At 32.9% G+C, this 22,560-nt stretch overlaps 3 protein-coding genes across 3 annotated transcripts; 1 reads left to right on the forward strand and 2 right to left on the reverse strand.

Moving 5' to 3' along the window:
* Window positions 1-2: 2 nt before the first annotated feature.
* LOC132701626 (adrenodoxin-like protein 1, mitochondrial) lies at window positions 3-1,055 on the reverse strand. Its single transcript, XM_060669730.1, has 3 exons — window positions 791-1,055; window positions 655-706; window positions 3-604 (listed from the first exon to the last, which is right to left on the reverse strand). Exons 1-3 carry the CDS (start codon window positions 876-878, stop codon window positions 253-255), a joined length of 492 nt encoding a protein of 163 aa, XP_060525713.1. The 5' UTR covers window positions 879-1,055; the 3' UTR covers window positions 3-252.
* A 20-nt stretch (window positions 1,056-1,075) lies between these two features.
* On the forward strand, window positions 1,076-7,212 carry LOC132701623 (kanadaptin). The gene is made up of 9 exons (XM_060669726.1): window positions 1,076-1,411; window positions 1,465-1,681; window positions 1,745-1,889; window positions 2,754-2,970; window positions 3,022-3,342; window positions 3,393-3,547; window positions 3,602-3,822; window positions 3,874-4,433; window positions 4,492-7,212. Exons 1-9 carry the CDS (start codon window positions 1,234-1,236, stop codon window positions 4,968-4,970), a joined length of 2,493 nt encoding a protein of 830 aa, XP_060525709.1. The 5' UTR covers window positions 1,076-1,233; the 3' UTR covers window positions 4,971-7,212.
* A 1,567-nt stretch (window positions 7,213-8,779) lies between these two features.
* Window positions 8,780-17,225, reverse strand: LOC132701624 (ecdysone 20-monooxygenase-like). The gene is made up of 4 exons (XM_060669727.1): window positions 16,777-17,225; window positions 12,851-13,057; window positions 9,789-10,201; window positions 8,780-9,248 (listed from the first exon to the last, which is right to left on the reverse strand). Exons 1-4 carry the CDS (start codon window positions 17,171-17,173, stop codon window positions 8,829-8,831), a joined length of 1,437 nt encoding a protein of 478 aa, XP_060525710.1. The 5' UTR covers window positions 17,174-17,225; the 3' UTR covers window positions 8,780-8,828.
* Window positions 17,226-22,560: the final 5,335 nt, after the last annotated feature.

Genomic DNA, 22,560 nt, shown 5'->3' on the forward strand with positions numbered 1-22,560 from the left:
CGTTAATATCGTAGAGCAAATTATTTACCAATTATCAGTAATAAAAATTATGACGTCCTGTGAGTGTGGTGACTAACTTATCATTTTAACAATAACTGGGAAAATCAACTTCACAAAATCATTCAATTTTCGCGAAATCAATAAGCTATTTTTAATCTGGAAATGTTACAACATAATTAAACAAATTGCTTCTACAAATTCGACATTTATTAATATCAACCAACAGAGTAAATATTTTGGAAAATTAAGAAATTAATGAGGCTTTGGTACATGACCATCCACATAAAAATTCCTGGTTGCTTTGGGTAACTCAACTTCTAGTCCATCCAATTCCTTCGTCAAAATGATTTGACACCCAAGCCTGGAATTTTCTTTTAAGAATGGGGCCATATCCAAGAGATCTTCTTCCATTTCAACAGGTTCAGGTAGTTTGTCTTGATAGTTATTCTTAACGTAAACATGGCAAGTTGTGCAAGCAAGTGATGCTTCACAGGCTCCTTCCATGGGAATTTCATACCGATGGGCCAAGTATAGGAGGTTGTCGCCAACTTTACCCCTTACCAATACACGATGGCCATCTTTCTTTATGAAAGTTACATGAACCCTAAAAGCAACTTTTCATTCTTTGCTTAACGCGTTGTCAGATATAAATACACTTCATCTTCAGATTTGGGGTCCTGCCATTCATATTCGCCATGTCTTTGTGCTATTGAAGAGAAACAAATCCATTACTTCTACAATGATGCAATTAACCACCAAAAAATTTTTGCCAATTAAAACTCTTACTTACCCAAACTATTATGAAACACTCTTATTTTTGTATACGAAGGAAATTGTTGGTGCAAGTATTTAAAGAATTTGAATAAGTTATTCGCCATGGATTTCAAATGTTTGATTTGAGAATAACAAATATTAAATTAATTACACTCTAGAAAATAATTTAATTTCATTGTAGATCCACAACACACATCATTACTTGCAAATCTGTTTTAGGCCTGTCGTCTTCCCCACAGAGCCTTCCTAAATGTCTCCAAAGATATTGTTTGAGGTTATGTTCATGTGTTTGTATCTGTATTAACCTAAATCATTAATTAAACAAACCAAATCAGCTTCGTGGACTTTATTAACTTGGTACCTTCTTTCAAATAGATACAAGTCTGGAAAGAAAACAGTGTTCTTGTACGACTTCTAATTTCAAAACATATCCGAACTTGCGCTTTAAAATATGATAGAATGGAATCAAAAAACAACAACTTTGCAGAAGAAACTAATAGCGGAGTTGCATTTAGAAAACCAAGTTTTATCGGCTCGAAAAAATGTCTTAAGGTAAAAACTAAGGAGGCAAGTGTAAAGAATAAGCCTGCTGCTCTTCCTTCGTCATCGAATTGTAAAGCAAACATAGAACCATTAGGTAATTGTTAATAAAGTTTATTTATTCCAAAGTTTTATTTTTGTATTTTTTAGATAATTCAGCACCACAGAGGGATAATACATCACAACCTTTACCTTATAAAGAGCCTGTATGGTCAGGGTTACCTGTTTCAAATGGCAAGCCATACATATTTGAGGTATTGAAAAATGGAGCAATAATAGACACTGTCAATCTTATGGACAAATCTTTCTGGGTATTTGGACGATTGCCGAATTGTGATATCTGTATGCAGCATCCAACAATTTCAAGGTAATGCAGTGCTAATAGAAATTGCATATAGCCATCATATGAGATTACTGATATCTCTTGTAGATACCATGCCATTTTGCAGTACAGGAGTGTTAGTACTGAAAAAGATAATTCTGGATTTTACATTTATGACCTTGAAAGTACTCATGGTACCTTCTTAAATACTAAAGCTAATAAACTGAAGGCAAGGATTTACACTAGGGTGCAGGTAAGTTTTACTAAAATCAATAGTTACTTTTACTCTTTATTGAAATTTATTAAAACGTAGGTCAATCGATAATTTTTTTTTGTGAACAATAGGAACCATCCTCTATGGACTTCAGAGCTTGTGATACATTTTTCAACTCCTGCTGGTAGGACTGGGTAACTCTAATATGATTTTTTTTTTGTTCATTTAAATTCTTCTTAATATTCTGAATTTTATCCTGCATTTGTTCCATTTGTTGCATCATATTTGGTTTAAACTGTCTGGTATTTGCAGATGGATTGCAGCCATTTCCCAGTACTTTTTCCATTTCTAAGAATTTGTTTTCGTATGAAAATTTTACATTTTCAATGTCGCGTTTCATTCTGCGTAAAAATTCTGCGCTTATATTAAGTCTATATTTCAGTTCTGCAAGTTGCTCTGGAATATTACCATTTTTTTTTTCAGCAAGTTCTTTAATATGTTGGGTATTCTTGAAGACGTTTTTTATATTTTGAACGACATCAGCATGTTCATCTAAGTTCTTTGAAATTTTGTTGGGTATTTTTATAATATCTTCTTTGAAAGTAGACTTGCAGCTGGCCTTAACAAATGTGTTGTTTTCCTCTTTATACTGTTTAGTGGTTTTCATTTTGAAATTTCCAAAATGTTTATAAGGTTTCTTGGCAACCAATATCTTCTCATGTTAATATTAACTTTTGGCCCACTGTGATGTTTTTATTTCTTTGACTTAAGGTAGTGTATTAAAATAAACTTTAATTAATAAATAATAAATAAGAATTTAAAGTGAATTGTATAAAACCAAGGTTTAATCCCTCCTTAATAACTACCTATCTGTGTTTAACTATTTGTGTTTACCTTTTTTAGGTCGGGCATATATTAAGATTAGGTTGTAGCCAAAGGTCCTATATTTTAACAGGTCCAGATGATGATCAGGAGGAGGAGTCCAAATTATCAGTCACAGAATTAAAACAGTTGAAGGAAGAAAAAATCAAACAACAAAAAGAGGAATATGAAAATGCTAAAAGATTAGAGGAGGACAGAAGAAAAAAAGAAGATGAGAGGGGAGTGGATTGGGGATTGGGTATGTTGGCGATATGAATCTACTAATGTTGAGTCGGTTTGTGTATTTTAGGTGAGGATGCTGATGAAAGTGTAGATGTTACGGAAAATCCTTATGCTCAAACTAATAATGAAGAACTCTACTTGGATGATCCCAAAAAAGCTCTCAGAGGATTTTTTGAGCGTGAGGGTTTTGACTTGGAGTATGAATGTACTGAACAAGGTATGGGTCAATTTCTTTGTAAGGTGGAATTACCTTTGGATGATGATACTGGAAGACCTATCATGGTGGAGGTGCTACATCGGGGAAAGAAGAAAGAAGCAGTAATTCAGTGTGCTCTAGAAGCATGTCGGACTTTGGATAGATATGGAGTATTGAGAAAGGCTAGTCACGGTAAATTATTTACATGCATTCACACATGATACTCACATCCTACAATTTAGAGTCTCGGAAAAGGAAATCGAAAAATTGGGAAGAAAATGACTACTATGATAGTGATGATGATACTTTTCTGGACAGGACTGGCACTGTTGAGAAAAAGAGGGAGATGAGGATGATGGCTAAAGTGCCTCAAAAGGCAGAAACCTATGAAAGTTTAGTAAGTGTTTTGAATTGCTTTATGAATTTGCCAAGTTTGTCTTGTGTTTTGCAGCTTCAGAAGGAGAATAATATTAGAACTGCAATAGCTGAAAAAGAAGGATTTTTAACTGTAGCCCAAGAAAAGGAAGATAGTACCATTAATCAGGAAAATGAAGAAGATTCTTTGGATACCTACATGAAGCGATTATCAGAACCCAAACTTGACAAACAAAAAATATCTAAAATTAAACTAGATCTAGCTAGTTTAAGAAGGGAGCACACTAATGTTATAAGGTAGCGCTAAGTACCTTTCATTGTTAGGATGAATTTATTGTTTAATTGCAGATTATTAAATCTAGCAAAACCAGCAGCAATTCCATCATTCCTACAGTCTGGCTCTGACAGTCGATCAAAATATACTTTTCCAGTAGTGGGCAAACAACCAAAAAAGCAGTTAAGGTTGCCCAAAGAGCTAGAAACTTCAAAGTCATTGGACCAGGTTGACCCAAATCAAGATGAAGAACGGGAGGAGGAGTCTGAACCTGTGGCCACTTTGAACCAAAGCATTTGTTCTAAAGAAGGTAACTGTGAGAAAGACCATGGTCTTCAGGATTTAGGTGACCAGTCAGATGATGTTAAAGAGATAGCGGAACCAGTACCGCAGATTCAGGAAGAATTTGGCAGTAAGAATGAAAAGCTTCCTGATGCATTTCTACATTATTTGTCCCATTTATTCCGGTTGGTACAGTCTGATGGAGATATTTTACTATTGAAATCTACTATTAATACCAACTCAGAAACTGAGGAAGATGGAGACCTCTCTTATTTGATGAGAACAAATCCTGTGATTATGTTTTATGCACATTTCAAACATATTCTTAATAATTCTGCTTCATTACTTTCAAGTAAGCTTTTCTTTTAGTCAATTATTTAGATTTCACTAAAATAATTTACTGGTTTCAGAGGAACATAAAGCAAGACTTGACATCAATGTTGACATGTTGAAGTATTTGGTATCGAGTGAGTTATCCACAGAAATTGATTGGAAAACATTGCTGTCAAAAAAGCGTAAAATTTGTAAGCTTATTTCCCGAATAAAAGATGATGCTGATGACTCTAAGTTGCAATTTCAAATTATGTCTGAACTTGAAAAAGCAATTGAAGAGGTCGAAGATTATCGCGAAAAGAACAGACACGTTCTCGAGGAACTCAGGCGAATCCGAATTGATTTTGTCGATATTTTGGGCTCCGAGTCTAGAAAGAGAAGCCCGATAGGGGAAGCGTCCAGTAGTAACTTAAACAAAAAACAAAAGAAAGCTGAGTTAGAGAAGCAAAGGGGTTACAAAGAAGATTCCACCAGGGAAAACTACTCAATGTGGGTGCCTCCGAATAATCAGTCTGGCGACGGAAGGACCAGCTTAAATGAAAAGTATGGTTATTAAAGCATTAAAGTGATTGGTAATTTCACGTTTATGCCTTTTTATTTATAAGCAGTTCAATGTAATTAAGTGGTTTTTGTCTTTTTATATTATTTGTTCCTGCTCTTCCAAGAAATTGTAGAATGAACTAATTTTCCATTAATACATAGTATTAATGAAGTTCTGTGAATATTTGTAATTAGAGAATAGTTAATATACCTAAAGTGTTTTATATAAATCTAAAAAAATGTATTAATTTGGATGGCAACATTGTTATGACAATATAATAGATGGAATCATTGCATAATAGTTTGTAAAACAGCGTTATTATTGACAATGAGTTTATTTATTTATTTTTTTCTTAATGTTTGGTCTCTTCACAAAAATCCGATTTTTCGATATAGGAATGATTAGAGTATATTCCGGCCAAATTTCAACCTGCTGCGATGATAAATAAACCAGTTATAAAAATTTAAAAGTTTATTATCTATGTTTTAGCCGGTTTTTCTGGGTCAAAATAAGAGTTCGGGGGAATTTCTCGAAAGTGGCTAAAACTTTGTATAAGGGGGTTTTCGAGGGTGACGAATCACTATCATTTGAGTTTATATATATGCCAGAAATACCTTGTGAAGGAAGAATTAAGACGGGCAAAAATTACACTTTAAAAATAATTTTTTCTTATTAAAAACAAGGTGTCTTTTTAATTTTTTTAATCCTTTTTCTCTATGAAAAATATTTTGTAAAGACTTTTTAGATAAATTAAAATATTAATAAAAACTATATATATGAAGTGATAATTTATCCCAAAAGTATTTTTATAACATTAACTAATAAGTTAAAGAAAAAATAATTTAGAAACTGCTGGTTAGAAAAAAGGTTTTAGTATAAACCTTTAACCAGTGTCATTAAAGGTTGGACCGATAGACAAGGCTTTGAGGATTTATTGGACTTGCCTAATCTTCATTGGTTTACGCGAAATGGTCCTCTAAAACAACGAAGGGATGCGAGCAAAATCTTCGACCAGCATATCTAAAAATATACTTTTAAAAATTGACACTAATATGAATTTGGCCACAGCATTACACTGTGGTAATGTGTAAAGCAAACTTCACATAATTTACAGTGAACATATATACACAAACATATTTTTTTCTCATTAGGTATAGAGGGTGCGTCATTTTTTTGTAGTCGGCCTTTATATAACGGCTTAAAGAAAAATTTTATATAAACATGTATTCGTGGGAGCTTGGTTTCCGGAGGTATCAAGGTGTTGTTGCTTTTTAAAAATCTTTTAAAATAATTATTTCAAATTTGGTGCCCCGATTATACTTCAATAACTACTCATTTTAGGTTATTAAGCATTTTTGAATTGGTTTATTTTATCGTCTCGCACTTTTGCGTGCCGCTTTCTAGTTAATAGAGTCTTTGTTTAATTTGTTTTTTTTTCATGTTTTTCGTAACCTGTCACTACCTATATCGAAACAAATGTGCACAATTATTTTTGTTACTTGCTGTATTTTTTGTATAAAATTTGGCATACCCGAAAATGTGTGTCTAATTAACTATACACTTTGTCCAATATAAAGATAGAATAGCATGGGGAGGCCGGGGTCGGTTAAATTGGGAATGTTTTAAAGAATCCCAGCGTGCAAAGTTGGATTTTATATTTTTGTCTGTAAAGCCATAAAGGAAAACAGATTTTTTTGTCTGAAAATAATATACTGTTAGCTGTAATCGAAGACCCTACAATAACGATTAGGAACATAGAACACGTAAGTGGAAAGAATCTACAGCGTAAGAACAAATATCGTGCATACAAATTTTATATCTGTCAAGGATTGGCGACAACATAAAGCCTTTTGTGAGCGGTACAGCAGAAAATGTCAAGACGGCGAAAATTTTGCTAATGAAATGTTATTTTCGGATGAAATTATCTTAACGAACAACGGAATCTTCAACAGACGAAATGCACATTATTGGTCACTACAAAATCCGCCTTTGTAAGTACTGTATAGTTGACAACGCCGTTTGGGTTTCAACATGTGGGCGGGACTTTTGGGAACAAGGATAATTGGGCCATTTTTTATCACTAACTACATGATTTGGAGGAATAGTTTGCTACTGAATTACCGTTATTGGAGGTCAATAATATTGATTTGAAGAATATGAGGCCCCCCTCACAAACTATGTGTACCAATTATTGTTTATTGATTCCAATGTAATTAGTAAATAAATTCAAGTTATTTCCATGCAATTAGTGAGTTAAACAAATGTTTGAATTTTTTTTCATTGACTTTTCATTTAATACTAACTTAGTGTATGCTGTCAATGGACTGTCAAAACTATTGTTTGCTCCATGTCTTTTGTTACTCTAAGAATGATGATAAATTCGTAGCGTGATACATCACTTAAAAGTATTTTTTATGCCTTATATATTAATGAAAATATTCAATATGTCGCAAATCAGAAAGTTTAAGAAACTATGGTGTATCTTGACTACAAATGAAAAAAATCATGTTTTCCTTTATTCTTTCTAAAAAAGTGTTCTAATAAGGTATTAATCCCAAGATCTTGTTTGGTGTATTTTGGGTTTTCCAGACAAAAATAGAGAATCCAACATTTTATAATTTCTCGAATTTCTCAGAAACGGTCCCATACTGAAATTCTTTAAAACTTTTTCAATTTCAGCGGCCCTATATCCCTTATATTTTCCGATATCCCATGCGATCCCATTCTTACATACTGTATAGATTTCTTCAAAACCCCAGTGTTTGGAAATGTTATGGGAAAATCTGGAGAGAGTCATTTTTTTTTTTTGCGTAGAACTTTAGAGTGGTATATAATTATAAACAAGATGTTGCTAGGTATACGTTGATGGACAAGTAGAGTTCTCCTATCGATATACCGTTTTTACAACCCTTTATGGTTTTGATTTCTGAATGAGTTTTAGACCCGCCTGTTGTAAAGCGGAAGGGATCATTCTTATTGGTAGGTGTACCACAGGCCATGGATGTTGGTCGACAAGTTAGCCGTGCGGATTGTTGTATTTTAAAAGTAGGGAAATCGTCTTTGATTAAACTGTTATATTAATTCATATTAGTGTGCTTTTTATAAATCTTCCGAAAACAGTCCCTACTTGAGGCAGCTCGATTTCAAGATGAGTTTGCTCATTAGATAGGTTGATCTCCTATATTAAAAACACATTAGAAAGCTTAAACTGATTTCCGATATAATGACATAAAATATTTTCCTAGCAAAGCAATATAAAATCTGTCAGTTTTATGAAGCAGTATTTTTTTAGCCGTCGAAACCTTTGAAGTTATTTCTATTCTGTCTTCTGTTTGTAATTAGTAATTACCAACTTACTGATATTCAATTGTTTTTCAAGACTCAGTGTGTCATTTTTTTGAAGTGCCATATACTTTTCATATACAATCATAAAATTCAATTTTGTTAGTCACTTGCGATGTCAAGCGATGAAGAAGTTGAGATTGTGGTCCATGACGTAATTATAATTTTAATGTCACCCCTGAAACTCTACACATTTGTATGCACGAAGTTCCGAAATACAAAGATAAACCCGGGCGAGGTAGGGCTGCGGTTAGACCTTCATAAACATTTACCGGTTAAATACCGGATTATGTCGTTAAAACGGTATACAGTTAGGAGAACTCTAACACTACTATATGATTGAAATATTTGAGCGCCATAGCGCACCGTTTTTATCTATGATTTTATATTTTCAAAAATTAAAATTACCAAGAAGAATAAAGTCGTTTCTTAATAAACTAACGACATATTGTCGCTTCGTCCGAGAAATATAGGCACCCAGACATCTCCGCATCAAATAAAGGGCAGATTTCCTCTTCAAGTATGCAGCTCTTAAATTCTGTCTCTGAACGTCATATTCACCGGCCCTTTCGGGGAGAGCAAAAATTCGAATTCCACTTCCAACGGTTTATCAACAGCAACTTCAAAGCTTTCCACCGTTTTGTCAAGCATGACGGGCAGCACCTGCTCAATGAACCTTTTGCCTGGACATATTCTCCTCCCAGATCCGAAAGGATTCAGTATGAACGTGGCGTTGCTGGCCGTTTCGGTTTTGTGTTCGTTCAACCATCTTTCTGGCCAAAATTTCGCTGCGTCTTTGAAATTAGCGTCATTCTTGCACGCTATGTTCGAATGGCACAATACTATGGTTCCCGCTTCGATCATATGACCCGATAACTCAACATCGGAGTTTAGGATCCTCGCCAGGGAACCAACGGTTGGGGTAAGCCTAAATGTTTCCATCAAACATGCCTGAAAAAAAAAGTTATTGCGATGAAGTGTCGAGTAGCAAGAACTAAGCTAGGCTATAATTCTAGATGCTTTAATGTAAAACAACTACAACAACAACAATCTGCGAAAAATGTGCAGTTCAATTATTTTAATAAAAAGTTCAGTTCGTAATAGAATAATTGATAAAATGTAGGGTCTCAAGTTTTAAACACCCCTGTATATGCGGTTCAAGGTTCTCGAGACAGAACCAATTCCCAAGGAAGTATAGAGTATTCTGACAATCATGGACAAAACATGAAAGAAAGAAACATATGAAACAATATATAAATGTTTAATGTAACTAACTACGAAAATACGATCCTCATTTTTGTCCATAGAAAAACTGGTGTTCATGGATTTCTATGACATCGTCATAGCTTCCCCGAACACCAAGAGAAATTCTGTCATTTTCCCCAGGTTTTTACGATAAAAAGTGACCTGTTTGGTTACTCCTTGGTTTCGAAATGCTGATGACTGTTTCTCATTAATTATTTTGCTTCTCCGGCATAGCCTATTAATCACCTTTAAATACGCCTTGGATGGATCTTCGAGAATCTTCCTTTGCGCATCCGGATGCATCGCCACCTGGTACACGAAAAACAAAAAACTATTCTTGAGCGTATGTATCCCGGCCGCTATGAAATCCACTATGGCTGCTTTCTTTTCACGCTCGTCGATATTTGCGTTTAGGACGGACTGAAACACGGCGCTCTCTTTTGTGGACTCGTCCGCCGTTTTTATTAATTCCGAGGCCAGCTCGTAGATAGCTCTCTCGCTATTGGCGAGTTTCTGGTAGCTGGTCGTATTGAAGAACCTCCAAAACGGAAAGCCGAATTGCGTTTCTCGACATCCGATGAAGTTGGCGTGAACTGCTTCTGCCAATTCTGTCGCCGTGCCACACTCGTGGCTTTCAATGAGAAAGCCCATTCGTCTCCCTGGAACGATTATTTATTTAAAGTGCGATTTCTTACGATAAATGATATGTTGCTATAAATTTGATTTGATGCGCTCTATAAATTATTTTTTCTAAGTAGATAAATAGACAATAATATCACTGCCGAATAAACTATATGTATATATATATATATATATATATATATATATATATATATATATATATATATATATATATATATATATATATATATATATATATATATGTATATATATATATATATACATATATATATATATATATATATATATATATATATATATATATATATATATACATATATATACATATATATATACATATATATATACATATATATATATATATATATATATATATATATATATATATATATATATATATATATTATATATATATATATATATATATATATATATATATATATATATATATATATATATATATATATATATATATATATATATATATATATATATATATATATATATATATATATATATATATATATATATATATATTAATTATGCAACAAGTGCGGTAAACGGCATTTGACTCACGAGTTTATTTGACACGAGCAGAGCGAGTTTTTAATAAACGAGTGAGTTAAAAAGTTTACCGAACGTGTTGCATACTATACTTTTTCTACGACCGTTAGTTTTTCGGTACATTTTCGCAAGACAACACGAATGCACTCACTGACATGACCGTCAGAATTGACAAACGTCAAGATTCAATGCGTGAGAAATATCTCCGAAAACATCCGATTGCTTCCAAATCCGTGCGGTAAAATCCCGGAAATGTCCGAAGTTCCTCGGATTCATGGGAAACGAAACTCACGTGGTAAAGTGACGCTTCCCGCACTGTAGATCTTTGGGTAATTAGGTATTTTACAGAAGGGTGTAGAAAAAATTATTAAATTGATTATAGTTATTTTATAACTTCCATGCCCATTGGGATATTTCAACCACATCATCCGCTACATACTTGGTTAACCTGACTAAAGTAACCAAAACTAACCAAACTTCACAAAATTATGACTATAGCGGCGTTCAACAACTGTCCGCAGCCTTTTATGAGAAAATGAGTTAAGTATGTGGACATTGCTGCTTAAAAAGGAAATGGTGCAAATTAGTAGGTGAAATTTTGAGGTATCGATGGTTATTACCATCTCTACCAAAATACCATAGCCTGAGGACCATACAGTTAATTGCATGAAGATAAAAAAACACAAAAAAGGGACCACATTTTTTGGAAAAAAAAATCATTCAACAAATTAATACAATTTTTGTGATAAGAAAATTTTTTGTACTAATTTTGGTTGAAATATCCCAATAAGCGTAGGGTTATTGGGTAAAGCAGCATTTTTTAGCCTTAATATGAGTAGTTATACTCATGTTGTGCAGAACCTTCCGTACTATTATACTTACTATTGTGCAAAAGCCATACTTAAGTAGACTGTAGGTATCGATTGCCATTTGTATTGTAATTTTTTTTAAAGAAACTGAAAATAAAATTAAAGGAAAAACATGTATTCGCCGTTATGTACTATGTAACTAAACTACTGTACTATATTACTAGTACTATACTACTGTAAACTAACGGAAAATGTTTGTTGCATTGTGATGGCGTACCAGAGAATCTCTTATCTACCAACAGGGTGAAAATGTGGGGTTATCCATTTAAGGAAAGGTTTTACGACCAATGGCACCATTTAAATTTGATCGCACATAATTTATGGAAATTGACATGATTTAGGGGGACTAAGAATAATTTCTTTTTACTTTTTTATGCCCCCTAATCTAAAATATTCAATTATGCATCGATCATGTGCATCATGTGTGCGCAAAGTGACAATTTGAGATATCAGCTTCATTCAATACTGTCCGACTTCGGGTTTTAACGGTACTTTAGTCATGAATTCAGCCACTGAATGTATTAGTGCTGTCTTACAAAAATTTACCCGAATGGTCGTGCAAAAATTATAAACTTTTTAGGTCCTCGTTTATTAAGCACAGACTGTGCCTATTGCTCGTGTTAAAACAAATTCATAGCTAAAGTGTTAATGAAATTGATTCATTGAAACGATCAGCGTGAACATACTGTTATGGGTAGACAATTTATTTATTTTATTACACCAAATTATTACGTAATAGTAATTTGTTATATTTCAACATCCAAAACGCCCAGTACTAATTTTTAGTAGCTTCACTTAAAATGAAATTTGTTTTAGATAAAACGTCAACTGTAAAATTAATTCACATCAAAATTGTTTTGAAATTATTTGTTTTACACAAAGGGTTAATGTTTATATACAAAAATTGTGAATAATATATTAATAAGTTATATTTTTATGGTAACTAACACAGAATCACACAGGTATCGAAATCAACCCCATTCATGTTCAACGCTGTTAATTTAAAAAACCAATATAATATATATATAATTTATTAATTTTCCCCAAATTATTTTCATTTAACGAATAATGATCCGTTGAACTTAAATGTTGTTATTATGTTACATAACATGGGAGATTTCTCTTCGCGCAAGAATATAATCTTCAAGCAAGGTTGCGAATCCCAATGTCGAGCGGTAACAGTTCGAAGACCATGTTAGCAAATTTCTTAACAAATTCGGTGCCAGGACTTACCCAAAACTAAAGCGCATGTGGCTTCGAGACCTATACGGGTTGCTAAGTCTTCCAGGTGGTCTATTTTGTTGTTAGCGTCCCTCTTTTGTCTTAACAAGTGTACCCAGTCATCCGAGATCATCTCGATCTGAGGCATAAAGTCTGATATGGTTTTGGGACTGGTAAGGACCGTTGTAAGTGACACCCTTAACTCGTGCCATTTTTCTCCTACGGATGACGATAATAGATTATAGTGGCTTCAAAATTATAAGAGAGTAAGAAAATATTAATAATTTGGTTCCCCATCAGCAACAGCACTCATAAAATAAACTAATATAAATTTGCATAGATGCCAAGAACAGAGAGAGACATTATTTTTGTCGTTAAGTATAGTCAGTTATACTTGACATTTATTAATTTAACCAGTAGGCCCATACTCAGAAATAGATTCATGTATTTTCTCTGAAATAATATATCAGGGTGTTCCTTAATGATATGCGAATATTTAAGTAGGTGAATCCACATGAAAATATTATTGTCCGAACACTCCATGCAATAAAATTAAAACAATATCAAAAAATCATACAATTAAAAAATATATCATACCAAATAAAATATTATTTGCTAAAAGTAAATTTACAAGTAAACCATATTTATTTTGTATTTGGAACTGCTACTACCATTATATCAAGTGTAGGGGAGGGTGTTTTATTATTTTTTGTGGCTTTTAACCATTAAGTCGATTAATTTTTGACTAACTTTAACTAAATTTACCCAAATTTTGGCGAAGCTTCTAGCCGTCGTGCCCCACTCTCCCCTATAATAATTATAATTATTTATTAAAAAGTATTTAATAAAAAAACGGTACTGATTAGTAACTATTTTTCTATTTATTAAAAAATGTGTTATTGGTATTTATAAGATCTTCGAAAGCTCTAGCTTTAAGCTAAATCCATAGAATTCGGTTATAACAATAATATGGAATAGTTTTTTTTTAGAAATTTTAAGCGGTCTATTTTAACCCTGATATTACGCAATCCAGAATTTATAATTATTAAAAGAAAAAAGAATTGGTTAATTTTTGACGTGGGCCTCCTTGCGCCATCCACCCCTATTCTCTTTCTCAGAGAACAATTTTTATTTTTATCAACTCGCATTATAGACCATTTTCTGGATAATTAAATCGCTTACTGCCTAGTCAATTGATAATTTCTTCTTGTCGATTCATTTGGTACACTTTCACTTTCACTTTCGAGTTTCGGCAGCAGTTTTTCAAAAATGCGACCCTGTTTTGAAAATTGGAAACTACTGTTATTATCCGGTAATTGGTGCTATCTCTGTCTAGAGTACGACATCGAGGTGCAATAGACAAAGGTAGAACACTCTTAGGTGGGTTTTATGAGCGACTATGCTATCGCAAATCGTACCGAATATATTATTGCTGTTAGGTTCTTTAATCCATTTTTATAACTCTTTTGTATAAACTATTCAGAAAGAGAAAATTATAAACACGGTGAAGAAGTTTATAATAGAACTGTGGGAGTTTAAGTAGTAAAATTAAATTGAAACTTTTGGCTTTGTGATATATTAATTAATATATCTTTTATGCAAAAACAGATATTGATACCCGATTCAAACAACCCAAAAAATTGGTTTAGGGTACGTATTAAAATCAATTTTATGATATTAAAATGTGCAGTTCTGTTGAAAATATGTTACTTTTGAAAAAATAACTAAACCCGTCGTATTGATCTTAAAAAGTCAGGTCGAAATACCAGTCACCGTAAACCAATTGCATGTGAATCTACCCAGCTTGGCTGAGTGCAACAATTCACCGCACATTTCCTATATTTAATGTAAAAGAAGGTCCATATTTTAATGAAAATACTTTTCCACGTTCGCTGTATTTTTTTATCAACACGATAACCTTTTGACGCTGTTTATTTTTGGTTTGTAGACATTTCTTTAAATGGGAAATAACAACCCAATTACTCAAGTTTTTAAATTTGTTTGAAACTGGGAGTCGCTTATAGACTGAATTTCGCGATTCTCTGTTATATTTTATTATTAGTCTAATTAATGAGTTTAAAATGACATTAATTGAACATACTAGTACTAAAATTATTGTGATATAGTTCATTCCATTCTGAATTATGTCTAGATCATGTGCCAAAAAAGCGGAATGGTACATTAAAAATTTCAAAAGTTATAAACAATTAAAGATGGTAAACAATAGTGTGTAGTGTAAACGAATATTTTTTCAAAAAAAGATCCGGATTCCCGAAATTGTACTTATATTCGTAATTATTTTAATTTAACGATGAAAATTGCCTTCCGTACGCCATATTGATGTTGCAAATTTTAGGGTATATAAAGTAGATTTCAAAATCTAAAAATGTACTGCATAATCTAAACACTTCAAAAAACTGATTCCCGTTGGAATTTTTCATTACAGTTTTCCAATAAACTAGATAAAAAAAAATTGATTCGTGGAGTCTTTCTGGTAAATTCATAAAATAAGATAGTGTTGTAAAAGTTTAAATTAAATTATTTTTTTTAATTGACAAAAAAAAATTCGCCGTAATGTTTTTTTTTTCATTTCATTTTTTTCATTAACTTACCTTACCTTACTTACTTAACCTTATGTTAACAAAAGGAATTTATTAACCAAAAAAAAAACTCCATTTGCTTGTGTCTTTTTATAAACAATTGGACTATTTCAATTATTAAAAAAAAACTTTTTACAACTTAATGATTTATGATTTAAAAAAAAATTATAAACAAAACATTTTATGGGAATTATTTAAATGTTTTAAAATTTGCAAGAATAAAGGAAGTCCCGAAAAAAGTTTTTAATTAACAATAATATTACCTTTTTTTTTATTTTTAAATTTACTTTTTATAACCTTTTTTTAATTTTAACTTTAATTATATAATTTATTAATTAATAATATGTTCCGACGCCATGTGCGCAACCATTTTCAAGTTACTGGCAACCGAATTTTTTTTTTGGAAATTTCCTCCACTTTAAGGTCCGTTTTTTCCAAATCCGAAATAATTATTAGTGTACGAACTATAAGCAAAAAACTAAACACTACTTTTTAGCATCTTTAATTATAACTTTTGAAAATTTTTTCGAATTTCGAATCGAATGAGCTACATTGCATAATTTTAGTAATACTATGTTCAATCAACGTTATTTTAAACTCATTAACTATACTATATCTGGAATAATTTGTTGAATGTTTGTAAAATGTATGTTATTTGTAATGTGTATATAAAATGAAACTGAAGCATGGGCATTCTGAAGCAATTAAGGACTATAAAAATCTCATATAATATTTAGACCCTGACACTGATTTCACCAGATTTTTATTGTTTTATTGAAATTATTATTATAAAAGTAGCAATAGAGATTTTGACATACGGCGTTTTCTTTTTAACTCAGCGCAGTAACTGTGTAGTTGGTTGTTTCTAGTAAAACGATTACACACGTTCATTAACGGAAAATCGTCAAAAAATATAAAAAAAAATATTTATTTATGCTCGAAGATATTCGCACTAGTACCTTTAAACTAAATGGGGTGTTTTCATTAGAGTTTACATAAGTCAGGTGTCAGTATCGGTTATTTAAGGGCGTAAAGGGGTAAGAATGGGCTTTAATTTCCATTTTACGTCAATCAAATAATTATCTACAATAGCAGAATTTTTAAGCTCCATTCCGCAAACAAAGGAAGTCCATGCAATATGAGTTTGAGTTGAATCTGGGGGCGTGGGGAGTTATTTCACATTTTTAAAATATATACTAGATTTTCGAATTAAAATTGTAGTAAATCTCGCTGGCTTGAGTTCTAAAAACTCATTATTAGGGGTTATTTCTATATTACTGTCAAAAACGGCCACAACAAAATGCACGCATTAATAATATAATAGAATTACATTCTGACCTTGTTCATTTGTAAGACCAGTGCTGGCGTATCGCGCCGGCACGCTCTTCCTGTAATGAGCGATGGCTTGGGTTGGCGGTCTCAGGGGATACTTCCCCACACTTCTGAACACTTTTTCAATGTCGCCCTTTTCGAACACGCTAATCACCGGGTAATTAAAAATGGTCTCTTCTTTCACTACGGGCCCGTATCGTCGATGCAAGTCCTCGTAAAAATCGTGCAATCTGTTGAATCTGTAGCCGTAGAAGGAAAACACCCACGAGGTACCGAAGAGCGGAAGTGCCAAGGGTCCCGGTATGCCGCCGCCCTTGCCGCTGATAGTCTTAACGAACTCGGGGGCGAATCCGATTATAAACAGTACCGCAAGAGTCAACACGAACACCACCACGTCCAGCATTTCGAATGAGACACCAAGAAATGGTAAACCGCTACCGGCGATCTTCTTTTATTTAGAAGCTCGTATATTATCAATAGCGTTATCTCAAATCCGATTCGAGTTTGTTTATTACGAGATTTCGGCTGCGGACGGAGAGAAAAACCTTGGTCACCTTCTTCGCGTTATCGCAACTGTTTACTATCTTCGGCGTCGTACTCGCAGTTTTATTAATCGTGTCGGAAGAATAGTTCAATAGCCTACTGGTACATTAGTCGATCTTTGCAGGCTGCCATCTTAAGCGCGAATTAATCTACTGTTATTAATGATATCGGGTTCTCGATCGGGTTGTTTCAAATTTTGAAGTGGTTTTTCCGAGAGCGCTGGAGTTCAACGGCTTTAAAAAATTTTCAAATGCACAAAAGTTAAATGAAAAAAAAAAGTCATAGCAAATTAGGAAAAAGTAATGACAAATGTGTCTACTAGAGAAAAATTTAAAACATACCTAATGAAATTGCTTGCAAGAAATATGGTTATGGCAAAGGGCATCGCACCGTTCTTGTTTTGATTTCGTTGGCAATTTGCATAAAAATCGCAGTCAGCAAGACGATCGTATATGTATTTAGTTACACTTTCGTTTACGTTATTGTCAGGTTTTGCAATTCACCGTTAGCTTCTATTCTCGTTATTTGGTAGAGAGCGGCGAATCTTATCGTTCAAATTTAATTCGAATACCACTGGAAATCTTTGGACAATTTAATGGAACATTAACATGACGAATACTAGTGAACTCTCCTTCACAACACTTTTCTTGAAACAACTTTTTTAGTAAATTTTATTTACAACTCTTTTCAACAAAAATGATAATAAATGAATGACTATTTTTTCATTATTATACTACTTTTTATATATTACTTATTTATCTGCCCTCTTGTTTGCAAACATTTCTAACAAGTTTTACTTTTTACCAATATTTGTAGGGTTCCAGATTTAAGTTTATAACTTTAGTTACAGTACTTCAGCCGCATTTTAAATTAAATAAATTATGGTTTTATTTAACGATATTTTTTGATTTGTATTCCCTCTTAGAAACTCCTACAATTCTTACAAAAGTATTGAAAAAAGTTAAAAAAAAAAACAAATTTGAAATGTAAAAATCTTTGTCCTTTTTTCCAAAACACACACACACACACACACACACACACACACACACACACACACACACACACACACACACACACACACACACACACACACACACACACACACACACACACACACACACACACACACACACACACACAGACACACACACACACACACACACACACACACACACACACACACACACACACACACACACACACACACACACACACACACACACACACACACACACACACACACACACACACACACACACACACACACACACACACACACACACACACACACACACACACACACACACACACACACACACACACACACACACACACACACACACACACACACACACACACACACACACACACACACACACACACACACACACACACACACACACACACACACACACACACACACACACACACACACACACACACACACACACACACACACACACACACACACACACACACACACACACACACACACACACACACACACACACACACACACACACACACACACACACACACACACACACACACACACACACACACACACACACACACACACACACACACACACACACGTCCATAAATATACCTATAAATGGCATGGGTGGATGAGATCCAAAGTAGTTCGAATTTAGACCAGGTTAAGATCCTCAAATAAAGTTCATACACCTATTTCTTATTGGGCAAAATATGTTCGCCTAGCTCGACATGAATAACTTGCATATTCAGTACCGGATTAAAAAAAAATTGACCATAAATTTGAATTATTTCTGTATAATTTTGTTGTTATATGTAAATCGAGTACAAAATGTTTGGGGACAAAGTCAAATTATTATTTTTATACTCGGCTTATGTTTATCTCGAATCATTTAATAGTCCATGAAAAACGATTTATTACTCGTTTTGTCAATATATCGATTTGTTTCCTCCTCTTAACTGTTATAATTTCCTAGATGAGGATTTAAAGCAGAGATTCATAATTTTAACATCGTTAATAAAAAACAAAGAATAAAGGAAATGTGAGAATTTTTATATAAGAATAAATAACAAAAATAGAGGAAAATTGTCGAAAATAAAAAGACTAAGAATTACATATAAGATTGCTAGTTTTCAGTATCAAATTTAAAGTAATATTTGTATTTAAAATTTTTATATTATGTAGGTTAGACTTTGTATTTTATATAAATTATGTAGCAATTCCTTTAAACATTTGTTAACGTCACCTTCTGCAATATGTGGCAGGGTAAATTTATATGTGATCCCGCGCAACTTAAGGGTTTTAGGGAGAACGTTCATTTGCTTATTTTGTGGATATACAAAATGTGAAGTATAATTTTTAATTAAAATTTGTAGTTGTCTATAGAATAGGCATATTATTATATTAAGATATCAACAAAAAAAAAAATCATGCAAATTGATATAATTGGAAATTCAAAATGTTTAAGTCTTTTTAACAGTATGTATTTTTAATTAGAATAATTTCATAAAATTCCTATAATAAGCTCTGTTATGTTGTATTATTATGAGTTAATATTTATTTGTGAAACTAAATCAGACCATGTAATATATGTATAATAGGTCTAAATGCTTTATTTACCAAAAACTTAATTTTGTAACCATATGCAACTAATGCTGGGGCCTGTCAATTAACCACTTTTTATTTGAATTCGATCAAAATGTTTTAAATTACATATTGCAATTGCAATAATAATATGTATTTCAGAACAAATAATTATGTGTTTATGATGTCCAATTTACCTTCAAGGAATACCCGAATACGATACTTAGCGCTTCGGGGAATCCCACTAAAAATATTACTATTATTATTATTGTTATTTATTGTTTATCAGAAATTAGATTTCTACAACAAGAAGTCCGCATCAGAGATTACATAAGAAATTTGATTTCAACTATACAGATACAAATTATAGTTTTATTTTTACTCATTTTTTAGAAAGACTAATAATTAATATTGTTATCGGGAAACTGCACGGTACGGAGTAGTTGATGTTACATACGGAGAAAATCTGATCTGTTTTAATGACGTAAGCCCAGCCTTTATAGTAAAATTTCAGAAAAATGTTATTACTCATTGCAGAATGTGCAAAGCTTGAGTAAAAATTTGTCTAGTGTGAATCTACTGCAATGTTGACATCCGCATCAAAAAGTTATGTTTTAAAACATTCTAAGATGCGATTTTTTGTGTGCAACCTGTTTCAATGCGAAGCAAAGCACTTGAAGTTGATTTAGAAAAAAAATAAACTATTATAAATTTCATTGTATTTTAAAAATTATTTGGGTCAATTGACACAAAAAAAGACTGGTCAATTTACCATTTTAAAAGCTGTTTATAAATTAACACTAGCATAAAATTATTGGCAGGTTTTCTATATACATAAGATTATTAGCGCTAAAAATGGTCGAAGTATATTACTAACATTTACTTGAAATTACCCGTTAATAAACGACAAACAACTCGAACAATTCCAGTTTAAATCGAGTTTGCGTTTTAGCTCTACGTATTATGGCATAGGTTTGCCACCTTTTGGGCTCGCTCGGCTCTGCGTGACGGCACCGTCAAAAAAGAGATATCGGTTGCAAAATTAACCACGGCCCAAAGAAATTAAATTTGGCCGCTCGGAGTGTGTAAATTGGTGTGTAATTGGATTGATGTACTTGAAAATATACCAGTTTTCGTTTGGGCGGGTATTCGCCGACCTTTTGAGAAACCTATAATTTTAACATGCACAATTATGAGCGTTAAATACGAATCCATTACTACATTACAGTGTTTGTTTTATTCTGGACGATAAATTTCTTGTCGCATAAACGACGATTGGAGATATGCTTATCAATCGTTTATTAATAAGTAGTACGTATTTAGATTAAGGGAGTAATTGGGCTTTTGAACCCGACAATAACATTTAAAAGTTTGAGTTAAACTTGATTCGGTATTCAAAACAATTGTCGTGAAAAAAATTATCTGCGGCGAGTCGATCTTTTTGGGAACTTTATTCACCCACGGACTTAATTACATTTAATTAATTTTTTAAGTGTAACAATTGCAACCATTTTGTAAATACTTCAAGTATCGTTTCGATATTATATAATTTATTTGTAAGTAAAGATATATTAAGTACAATTTTTATCGGAAGAAAAAATTTAATTATAATTTTGATATACTATCCATTTGGTATTTAGTATTCGTTATTCATTTTCTCATGTTCTTGGGTCATCTGGTGTAATAAAATCTTTGACTTTCTGCTCGTGGAGGAGTCTTCGATTTTCACTTAATGGTTCAACCATACTTAAAAGAACAATATGTATTTCAAGTATTTGTTTATTTGGATATCGGGTAAGTATATAACTGTTATGATTATATCAACCAGCTTGCAAAAAAATTAAAATTGTGAAATAATCATAAACAAGATTCAATTTTATGTTAGGCTTTTAGCGATAAAGTGGCAAAAGCTTAAGGAAGCTTAGGAAAACGGATTATATTAATGATTATAAGTGATTATAATGATATTTTTCTACTCCCGTCTGTAAAATATCTAAATGCACACCGATTTAGCGCGCGGGAAGCGTCACTTTACCATGTCAGTTTCGTTTCCGTGGACCCAAAAACTAACGGTCGTAGAAAAACTATAGCATGCAACAGGTTCGGTAAACTTTTTAACTCACTCGTTTATTAAAAACTCGCTCCGCTGCGTTCCGCTCGTGTCAAATAAACTCGTAAGTCAAATGCCGATTACCGCATTTGTTGCATAATATACAATTTTCTACTCCCGTCTGTAATAGTATATTATACAACAAGTAAACGGTATTTGAATCACGAGTTTCTTTGACAAGAGCGGAGCGCAGCCGAGCTAGTTTTTAATAAACGAGTGAGTTAAAAAGTTTACGGAACATGTTGCATACTGTACTTTTTCTACGACCGTTAGTTTTTCGATACATTTTCGCAAGACAACACGAATGCATTCACTGACATGACCGTCATATCTCCGAAATATCTCCGAAAACATGCGATTGCTCCCAAACTCGTGCGGTAAAATCCCGGAAATGTCCGAAGTGGCTCGGATTCGTGGGAAACGAAACTGACGTGGTATAGTGACGCTTCCCGCATGCTAGATCGATGCGTAATTAGGTATTTTACAGACGGGAGTAGAAAAATATCTAACCACACACCGATCTAGCGTGCGGGAAGTGTCACTTTACCGCGTCAGA

The sequence above is a fragment of the Cylas formicarius genome, unplaced genomic scaffold (assembly GCF_029955315.1).
Source record: "Cylas formicarius isolate icCylForm1 unplaced genomic scaffold, icCylForm1.1 PGA_scaffold_4__25_contigs__length_36172078, whole genome shotgun sequence".
Classification (NCBI taxonomy): Eukaryota; Metazoa; Arthropoda; class Insecta; order Coleoptera; family Brentidae; genus Cylas; species Cylas formicarius.